This window comes from Danaus plexippus (assembly GCF_018135715.1).
Source record: "Danaus plexippus chromosome 9 unlocalized genomic scaffold, MEX_DaPlex mxdp_24, whole genome shotgun sequence".
NCBI classification, from domain to species: domain Eukaryota; kingdom Metazoa; phylum Arthropoda; class Insecta; order Lepidoptera; family Nymphalidae; genus Danaus; species Danaus plexippus.
Genome location: NW_026869847.1, coordinates 1,451,133 through 1,461,128, shown reverse-complemented (window position 1 = coordinate 1,461,128; position 9,996 = coordinate 1,451,133). Strand labels below are relative to the sequence as shown.

The following is a 9,996-nucleotide window of genomic DNA, read 5'->3' as shown; positions in this document are numbered from 1 at the left end:
AACAAACTAAAAGACATTTAATTTTATTTATAGGTATTTATGCTAAAATATTGTTTTTTATACTGGATAGAATATTTTTTTATAATTATCGGTTAACAAAATTGTTTTAAATAACATTCTACATATACATTGTATTTGTGATTATATGTTTTATCTGTGGCTTAGTAGTGATGGTGGGTGGGTGCTGTGTAATTTTAGGTTAAGTTATGGAATTATGATTTTATAAAATATATAACAAACTTTTAAAAAATGAAAAATCCCTATGTAATGGATTCCGCACTTATAATAGTACCTTCTGTCCTATGTTCTTTTTTAGTATTTAAACTAATATTAAATTTGCGGTAAGTAACTAAGGTTATAATAATTTCCCGCCTCATATAAGTGTCTAAAAAAATTTATTCTTATATTAGGTCAACACTGCCTTGGCGAGTCAATTGTTGGTTTTGTAATTCAAACTTTTGGATAAAATACATTGAACGTAACAGCTGGACCTGTAAAAAATGCGAACAGTATAATGGATTCACTAAAGTATGCCGAACTTGTCTAATACATCTAATTTCTTTATTTATTTTCGTTGAAACATTTTTCATCCGATTATTAATTTCAGGACGGTGATTATAATAAAGTATTAAACATAGAGAATGAGAAAGTTTCATTAAGTCCTAAATTATTCCAAAGAAGTCCACCCAAAAATGGCCTCTGCAAAATGTGTAATATTAACCAACAGCTCAAGGTGACACAATTATCAAATTTTGTTCCTATGAATGAAAATAAATATGATGAGGAGGTAGAATGTTACAGGTATGTACAGATTTCAATATATTTACACATCAAATATTCTTATGGCTTTATAAAAAATGACTGAGGTTAATTAATTAAATTTAAAATGTAAATCATAAAGTTATCATTGAATCTTGTGATAACTCAAACAATGACTTATGTATTTTAGTCAGTTGTTAGTGATAATATCATTAAAACTCAGATAAAATATACTGAACAAGAATCAACATTAATTACCTTGTCTAAACAAAATTATCAACTTTGCTCTAAGTAATGTATTCTAAATAAGAAACCTATAATAATATTTGACTAATTTCTTATACTGATAAAAATATCATAATTTAAAAAAAAATATAGTTATTTTAAATTCAAGGACCTATTTTCTCTATTAATTATTAATTGATTTCAGATTAAAATTAGAAAAAGCTTATAAATTATGTAGTCCATGCAAAAAAGTGCTACAAATGAAATTGCACAAAGAAAAAGAGACCTTATTGGGTTCGAAGCTTTTAGAAATGAGGACACCAGAGAAAAAACTCCAGAAATCAGCAAAGAGAAATGAATTTTGTAAAAACGTTATTAACAATGCATCCACGCTGATAGCAGGAGTGCTTATAGTATTAGTGACGGTTGAATGCTATGAAAATGCTTTGAAACACAAGAGTTTATCATATACATTAATTTATATTAAAGATATGTTGAACAATATATTACAAAGAATAATCTCTATAGTCAGAATGAAGACATTCCTCACATTCCCATCTCTAGAGAAACATTTTATGGTTGTAGATTATAACACAGATATATTTACAAACTTTAACAGCGGACTTAATGATTTGACTCAAAAAGCTTTAGGTGGCTTTGTATGTTTTATACAGATTGTTGGACATTTTTGGAATATAAATATATCGCATCACAGTGTTGCCATTGACTTGTTGTGGTCTGTATTTGTTATCACATCAATTGTATATGGGAATGTAGATGCGGACCCATTAATTATGAGCTTATTAAAAGTAAGCAGTTATAACATTTCTAATTTAATAGTTTTGTATGTGTTATAGTTATGTTACACGACATTATTTTTCTGTTACAGTTATCAAGTACTCTGGCAGTATTGCTTATTTATATTAACATGAAACAAAAGAACCTAAGAAATGTGATGAGAAAAATTAACACACCAAAGAGCGGAACAAAATTACTAAGAGGTACAAAGAGTATTAATGACGAAGAAGACAACATATCTTTGGATACAGACGACGATGTGTCTCTTAGTAAATTTGGTTTACACAACTTCACGGACTCATCGAATGATACACTTAATCCTTTGAGTGGTTTGATAAGTGGCAGATCCTTCACTCCCAGGAGTGACAGTCTTTGGAGTAAACCTAACATAAACACAGCTTTCACAGTAAACTCCGCATTGACTAACACAGCAAAAAGCATATCAGATTCAGTTTTCATGAAGCCATCGTTCAACAAATATCAAAAAATCAAAGACGAATCCGATTCCGATCTAGACGAAAGTATAAATTCATTGTGTATAAGCAGTCCCAAGAAGAAGAGCCGGAAAATTAACCCGGTGTTCGCTCTGAGAAAATTCACTGCGTCTCCAAATTTTATAATTCCGACACCCCAAAATCATTCGAGGCCATTGATATCACCGAGCAAATTGGGCCACAGTACTTCCTGGGTGGCGGGGGGCTACTGGGGCAATGAAGGCGGACAAATATTTAACGTGAACGGAAGCCGGTCTTCCAGTCAAAGTTCAGGGTTCGAGTCCCAGGCGTCGAGCATGAACCAACGAAACGTGTTCTCTCCGCCGTCGCGCGAGGAGTCCGTGTGCGGTGAACCAGAAAGAACGCTCTTGATGGACCGCTTCAGTAACAACACCAGCACCATGAACGGCTTCAACTACCCGAACCCGAGCTTCACTCCCATCGCGACGCCAGTCTTCCCACAGATGCAGTACAACAGTCACGTACAAATACCTCAGCCGAGATTCGCTCAGCAGACTTTCGTGTCGCAGAACGTTTTCGCCCAACAGTTCTCTCCCAATTCCACATTCAAGGCCCCCAGCGGCTCCCGTCTGATAAAGCTGCCCACAGACAGCTTCGCACCCCGCTGAGGCTGAGGGCTTTTCGGTTACATAACTAATCCTTTCTACTAACTTTTTTGTTTGCCTTTTATTCTTTGATCGTTTTTATCTACTAGTTTCATGAACTGCCATTAAGTTAAGGAATCTGGTTAAGTTGTATCACCTGCGTTAGTTTTTAAGCGGTTATTAGTTGTAATGTTGAGTGAACTTAGTTGTAAGACTATTTGCTGATCTCGTGTTGGTGCCGGGCGTCGGCGATATGAAAGCATTAAGAATTATTGTATTGTTACAATTTTCTACGGACGTCACTGTCCTGTCCTTCATGAACAAAATGTGATATTTAAAGACTAGTAATTTTTTGCAAAAAGTGAAGAAAAATGATTCTTGATGTTATCATTGTTTTGATTTTGTCATCTTATAGTGAAAACTTTTTGTGAAGCTCCTGTAATAAAGTATATAAATTATATCAATGACTTTATTATTTCATCTGTAGCTGGCAACATTCATTCGAATGAAACTATGTCTCGGATTGACTCGCGTATTATATTATTATACGTCTCGACTACGTTTGCAAGAAAAACAGTTTTATTCAAATGTGTAGTCGAAAAAATACTTGGATAGCATTAAAATTAATTCCGTAACTCACGAATTCCTCGCTTTCCTTTCACATCTCTGTAAATATTGGTGTGGTTGTGGCGGAACATAAGTGTCCTCGTATAGAGTGGAGATATAGTCCGACACGGCTGTGCAAGCCCACTCGTGTTCTAGATACTCTTTCAGTCCCCATTCGGTTACGTTACCCTTTCAATTAATAAAAAAAGCAATTGTCACTGTTAAATTACACATCGATTAAACTTTTAGCGGAACTATTTTGTCCGATTTCCTTTCGAATTTGGATAAATATGCCCCTTATTACAAATTTACAGTTTGATTATAAAGTTAAAACGCTTATTTTGAATCATTTATAGTCTCACATAATTCTTCGATATTGCAAATTATATTTTAAGGGCCGATGCTTTCATAGACATCCATGTTACAAATTTATATAGAATTTAAAAAATTATAAAAACATTTGTATCTAAAGACATAATTATTTAATTTAATTAAATCTATATTTTGTATAGAACGTACGAAACATTTCATAAGATCCGGTTGAGGGTAAAACTGATGTGCGCTTCGCTTGTAATAACGCATGTCGGGTCCACAGAGTGGCTTCGGGAGATGCTTGTACACCAAGTCGGTCGTAGTTGCGAAGTTCCCACACGAATCATGACTGTCGTGTCTAATAACTGATTGGACATAACCCTGCAAATACATTATTACCATCCTCAAACTTCTAACTATTAAAGTTCAAATTAAAAATGTAACTATTTTGATTTATATAAACCTGGAGGCTGTTTAATTTATTTAATCGAAAATCAGGCTGCCTTGATTCAGGTTTCAGTTTTTCATAGTCTGCGTGTTCCTTGGGTGGAAAATAAAAGGTACCGCCTCTCGGACATTCGATTCTATCTTCAACCCAGTTACCTAAAGACGACTTTATTTATTTATTATATTTAAATTGTTAATTCATTCTGTTACTAACCTACACATATTATCTGTGTGTCAAATTTCGACTTGCACTAGGATAAACGTATGATTTAAACTTTTATTGGACACCAAAAAACATTAAAAAAAAATGTAGATATATAAAACAACGTCCAAATAAGTTGTTTTAAATAGATTTCTAATTTAAAATTTCTAGTATCTTAGAGTTATAGGAATTTAAGGGAGTAAGTAGGTTTTGGTAGTGATAAACAAATATCCACCTCCGCGAATTAACAAAAAATATTATTTATAAATAGCGCAAAACTAAACAACCGCAGCTATTATCATTACTAAAATAAGTGAAACCAAACCCAGGAGTACTCCAGTACAGAAAACCGGACCAGGTTTCAAAGCTTTGGCTATAGCCTCAGCTCTGGTTGGAGATTTGGCTCGAGTGTTTATTGTAGTCATTGCCCAGATTTATAATGATGAAATTAAAAAAAAAAACTAGTAAATCATTTTACAAATTGGAAAATAAAAACAATTAGCCTTCAATTGTCAAAAGTGGCGGTAGACTAATAATAAACCATAAGGTACTATGTTCATGGAAACTCCTTGGACATTCTTCATATTATTAATATAATTTCCACAAAAAACTTTTAATTTTGATATACCTATTCAATAAGAACATAACCACCAACAGTTAACGATGCGAGAATCAGGATTTATTACCAATTTGTGAGAGAATTTGAAAGAAACAAAGATATTTAAATATTATAGTTTTCGTCTAGGCGTCTAACGATTGACGCGTTATAGGGTTATTACTTATTAGCATAAATAACGAATGTTTTTTTTTTAACTATTTTTATCTATGTAATACTAACCAGTTTGCCAAGGTAATGTTGACATAAGGAAAATAACATAATTTCGCCATTACCTATATTACATTTTTTATTACTGCTGTCATCTATGCAAGTACTTGTATATAATTTTTTTTTTTATCTATCAAGGATATATAGATGTTCTATTGGTGTTTTATGTCTGTAAATATTTAACTTTCAAGCTGGGGTTTAGACGAAATAGTTGCAATCAAACACCTTCCAAATGATGGTCATGAAAATTGTATTTGAAAAATGCCATTTACAAATCCTCCTGTACTATATTTTATCAGCATCAGATATGGTTTTGCTGTAAATATTGACTTTCTGTAGTTACATATCTTATAAAGATATATAAAAATAACATTGATTGCACATTTTATTATATATAAAGTATTTTATATCATCAGTGGATACAATAAAAATAATAAGATATAACTTTTTTTAAAACATTATTTAATATCATAATAGAATACAAAAATTGCTTCTTTAGATGATACAGTAAGTTAGTTTAAGTTAGCGTCTTACGGATACATTTCTTAAATTTCCTTTATAAACCTATGATGAAGATTTATGGATGACGAAATTTAATTAGTAAATAGTTAGTTCGACCATGAAAACTTGTGATCAGTACACAACAGATTTGGACTCCCTGTGACAGTTGAAGACGCGGAGTAATTGCAATATATATTAAAAAATAACAATCTGTTTTCTATAGTTTAGTAAATTAGAAGTGTGACAGATCCATAAAACTCATATGCACTATGGCTCCCACATATCTCAATTGAAATATGTATGATAATTTTAATTTTATAGGTCTTTTAATTTAATTCAGATTCATCAATATAATTTTCGTACAACTGAACATGTTATAATAACCTAATAGGCCTATTTAATCAATATGTCAGGATATATCTTATGATATTCACTTATTATTTGTTTCTTTTACCTATCTGTGTTACTGTTATAGTCGTCAGCATAAAGAAAAATCTAGACTTTCTTGATGCAAGAATCTGAATGGGAATTTTTAATCATTACGCCTTAAAGATAAATTGAAAGAATTATTCCGTGTCCATGGGTACATTAGAGATTTTTTTCGGCAGTGACTGAAGTAAAGCAGCCAATTGACTTTCCAGCGGTCCTGACTGTTGTACTATATTCTTCATATTTTTTTCAACTTGTAGCAGGTCTTGATTTATCATCTCCATGTTCTAGAGAAAAAAAATTATTAATTAATGTTCCGGTAAGGTATATTTTATATAAAGTAAAACATACTTCTATCATGGATGTGTATAAACGTTTATAATCTTTATCACTGTATCTTATGAAGCCACTAAGGTTCGATTCAGAATCTGATGGAGCTGAAGTCATAATATTGATACTATTTATAATTTGTGAAAATGTTTGGACTTTTTTGCTTTCTTCTTCTAAGTATTTAATGTTTATAAGTACTAAGCATACTTTTAAATTCAAATGTCATATACTACTAACGTTCATGTTTGACCCTGGTGATTGACTTTGACAATTAACAAAGTTTAATATTACTACACTTTGAAAAAACGAAGCAAAATTATTTTACTCTGTTTTTTTATTTTACTTTTTATCTGTTATAAATGTTCAATATTACATTTTAATAAGCAATCATATGTTCTCAATTAAATTATTCATAATTCCTGAACGAAAACATCTTGACATTGACGTCTATAAATTTAATGTCAAGTTCAATGAAATCTTCACTGTCATCTGCAGTGAATAACAAACTAAATATTTTGACCAATCACACGTGTTTTAGATCTTTTTTCTTCTTAGTGATTGGTGAGAAAAGCGTATCCTGTTCGCTCGACGTCAATGGAAATTGGGAACACGGTCTGCAGTAACAAATACGGAGATGGGGACTAGTAAAAATATTTTCAAAATTAAATTAAGATAAAGTAGTGTTTTTCTGTATAGTATAACGGGAATTACCAGAAAAGTGTTAGTGGCAACAGTGATTTCTATATTCTTTTTTAAATAAATAGAGATCATGCTATTTTTCTCGCCATTTTTGTATTTATTACGTGTTGTTTTTATTTGCTTAGTGACAAAATTATCGATTGTAACTGAAAAGTAAATAAAATGTTCTTCATTATCATCCACACCGACACATTCTTCATATCTGTTTCATATACTCTTGTGGTACATGTATTTTCTTTAGCTGATGTACCAGTATTTCTATTATAAGATGTTCAAGCTATCAGAATAATTAAACCTTTAGTTCCATCTAGTTTTCCCATAAATATTCTATAGTAAAAAAAAAAATTCTACACTATATATATTTAAAATTTTAATCTCTTTTTGTATCATCATAGATCTCTGTATCTTACATCAATCACTGAACAGCATCATTAGTTAAAATCTTTAAAGCACAGTCATTCACATTACACAATATAATATTACAATATTATTGCCATGGGATAGGAAATATCAAACATTCCATATAAATAAATTAGAAAATTTATCAAAATCTTAATCATATTAATTTTTCATCATAGAAACCATATCATTACAGTGTGTATAATATGATATCACAAATAACACACATATATAATGATAAAATTCAATTTATTCATGGGTCAATTGCAAATGTTAAAAATCTCTGATAAAAAGAAAGCCTCTGAGTTATAACGAATTATAATGTATGTATTTATATTATCACATTCCGGGCAATAGATATGTTTTGTTAGTATATTTGTTTAATAATTTTTCTATTATACATCTTTTTATTCCCTGAAATAGAACACTTGAGGTCAATTCAATTTTGTCTTCATATTGTGTAACAGTCAAATCCAAAATTGTTATAATTTTCTCTGCACACAAATATATATTTTTATCATTTTGGTGAGCTTCAAAAACATTAATTACCCTATATTCTCATGGAAATATTCTTAATTTAAAGCATTGTTAGACTGTTCAGTTCTTTGAGCAGTTGAATAGATCGCATTAGTTCGTCAGTAGGTTTGTCGGCGCCGGTCGGGCTGGCGTCGCGACGTCGCTCCGCCGACAGCCCCTGCTAGCCTCACCACCCCTGCTAGGCTGCCTCCCCCCTCATCCCACGTGACGTTCCGTTTTCGCTACTCACACCGACCACTATGATTCGTCTGCACACGTACTAGACTCCGCTTCACAAAGGAACAACTTGACTCGTGAAGCGTATTGTAGTATACCATAGTTTATTTATATTTCAAACTGATATATTACGAAACTTTTAGTCGGCGATGTCTCAATAAGTTAAGTCATGTCAGAGGAACATGATGGTGATGTCGTTGATAGTGAAAGAATCCTGGACAAAGAGTGTCAGACGTGCGATGTGACTTGTGATGAAGGGAGTGCCAATAACAGTGCCACTAGCAAAGAGAGTGAGACGAGCGAGGTGGAAGAGAAGGGTGACCTGTCCGAGAAAGGAAACGAACCCAGGGGCAGCATCATATGGACGGATGAGAAGACGCACCTTCGAGTGTCATGGAACTTGAAGGAAGGAACGGCCACAGACAAAGATTATGTGGCTCTTTGTTATACAGGTTAGTGGCACACCACGAATATATATATTGGAATTCTTATTTGTAGTCTTTTTATTGAAAGTAATTTAGTGCCAATGTAAAGATAAATAAGTTTATTTTATCTTGTTACGTTAAATAACGACTCATATGTGATTATTTCCCCATAGAATATATTTGAGTAGAGATTACATAAAAAATATATATTGTTATATGTGATGGTACTGTTATATGATGGTATGTGAAGTATTGATAGCTTTACTTAGAGATTTCCAGAAAACTCTTTAAATGTTATGTAACGAAAGATTTGAAATAAGAATTCTTCCAATCGTTCCTATCGTCACAGTTATACATAAAAGGTTAATTAAGTGGGACTTCTTATCTTGGTATAATGTTAATGTACATATGTTCTTGAATTATTTATTATAATAATTTATGTGGTATGTTTACTATTGTCTCGCCGTAATTCCTCTGTGACGTCTCGTCTTGTCATACGTGACCTTTTATGGCGATCAGTATCATGCAGAAAATGGGACAAGTGTCATAACACATCCAAGATAAAACTTTTTTCTCGGCAGTTGTATGTTTTTTCTGCTTTTATTTTCATGTTGAGTGTATATTGAATTATGTATTGGCTAGCTTTCGTTTAGAGCGCAAATATTTTTGGTCAAATCTATTAAAATAAAAATCGTCTTCAAAATGCTGGTAAAATATTATTGATATTTTTGTTAAGGATATTTTGTACCAACGTTCCCTAACGTTAGTTGTGCTTCATATAAATAACTATCTCAATGCTATTTGTTACACTGATTTCAAACACGAGGCGACGAATTTTTATAGTATTTTCTTTCTCTAATTTCATCGAAAATTTTTTATGACAGTGACACTACGTTTATTTAAAATAACTTAATTTGAAACTTATAATGAGAATTGATAAATTCTTAAAGGACGCGATTTTTCATATTTTTTTTAAGCATCATACATCGAACACATCCTCACTCAATCTATATGCAAATATGTATTTTAAAAGGCATATCGTTTAATTTTGTAAATTACTGTAAGCTGAGATTGTATTGTATGTTATTAATTTAGTTTTTCTCATTAAAAAAGCTCGTAAGCCAAAAGTGAAAGAAAAAAACAACTCACGAGAGTAACACCCACGACGATGTAATCACGAATCCAT

General features: G+C 31.8%; 3 protein-coding genes and 1 long non-coding RNA gene across 8 annotated transcripts in view; 2 read left to right on the top strand and 2 right to left on the bottom strand.

Moving 5' to 3' along the window:
* The first annotated feature begins 156 nt into the window (after positions 1–156).
* On the top strand, positions 157–3,341 carry LOC116767462 (uncharacterized). Its single transcript, XM_032657788.2, has 5 exons — positions 157–341; positions 411–528; positions 608–801; positions 1,190–1,793; positions 1,874–3,341. Exons 1-5 carry the CDS (start codon positions 250–252, stop codon positions 2,903–2,905), a joined length of 2,040 nt encoding a protein of 679 aa, XP_032513679.2. The 5' UTR covers positions 157–249; the 3' UTR covers positions 2,906–3,341.
* LOC116767463 (uncharacterized) lies at positions 3,176–4,966 on the bottom strand. Its single transcript, XM_032657789.2, has 5 exons — positions 4,774–4,966; positions 4,263–4,402; positions 4,007–4,180; positions 3,522–3,676; positions 3,176–3,317 (listed from the first exon to the last, which is right to left on the bottom strand). Exons 1-5 carry the CDS (start codon positions 4,871–4,873, stop codon positions 3,269–3,271), a joined length of 618 nt encoding a protein of 205 aa, XP_032513680.1. The 5' UTR covers positions 4,874–4,966; the 3' UTR covers positions 3,176–3,268.
* A 749-nt stretch (positions 4,967–5,715) lies between these two features.
* Positions 5,716–6,782, bottom strand: LOC116767422 (uncharacterized). The gene is made up of 2 exons (XR_004353305.2): positions 6,556–6,782; positions 5,716–6,491 (listed from the first exon to the last, which is right to left on the bottom strand). It is a non-coding gene; the product is annotated as an uncharacterized LOC116767422 (long non-coding RNA).
* Positions 6,783–7,113: 331 nt separating this feature from the next.
* Positions 7,114–9,996, top strand: part of LOC116767338 (E3 ubiquitin-protein ligase HECW2) — a 62,359-nt gene continuing 59,476 nt past the window's right edge. For 2 of the 5 annotated variants that reach the window (XM_061527262.1, XM_061527257.1), the window contains exons 1-2: positions 7,114–7,254; positions 8,529–8,837. In XM_061527262.1, the coding sequence (XP_061383246.1) occupies positions 8,555–8,837 (283 nt within the window). In that variant the 5' untranslated portion in view covers positions 7,114–7,254; positions 8,529–8,554. The other 3 variants (XM_061527261.1, XM_061527258.1, XM_061527260.1) reach the window with 3 other exon arrangements.

Coding starts and splice junctions, on each gene's coding strand:
- LOC116767462 (XM_032657788.2), top strand. CDS start 250: ATGAAAAATCCCTATGTAATGGATTCCGCACTTATAATAGTACCTTCT. Junction 529..607: donor AGTATAATGGATTCACTAAA/GTATGCCGAACT, acceptor TATTAATTTCAG/GACGGTGATTATAATAAAGT. Junction 1,794..1,873: donor TAATTATGAGCTTATTAAAA/GTAAGCAGTTAT, acceptor TTTCTGTTACAG/TTATCAAGTACTCTGGCAGT.
- LOC116767463 (XM_032657789.2), bottom strand. CDS start 4,873: ATGACTACAATAAACACTCGAGCCAAATCTCCAACCAGAGCTGAGGCT. Junction 4,181..4,262: donor ATAAATTAAACAGCCTCCAG/GTTTATATAAAT, acceptor ATGTATTTGCAG/GGTTATGTCCAATCAGTTAT. Junction 3,677..4,006: donor CGGATCTTATGAAATGTTTC/GTACGTTCTATA, acceptor ATTAATTGAAAG/GGTAACGTAACCGAATGGGG.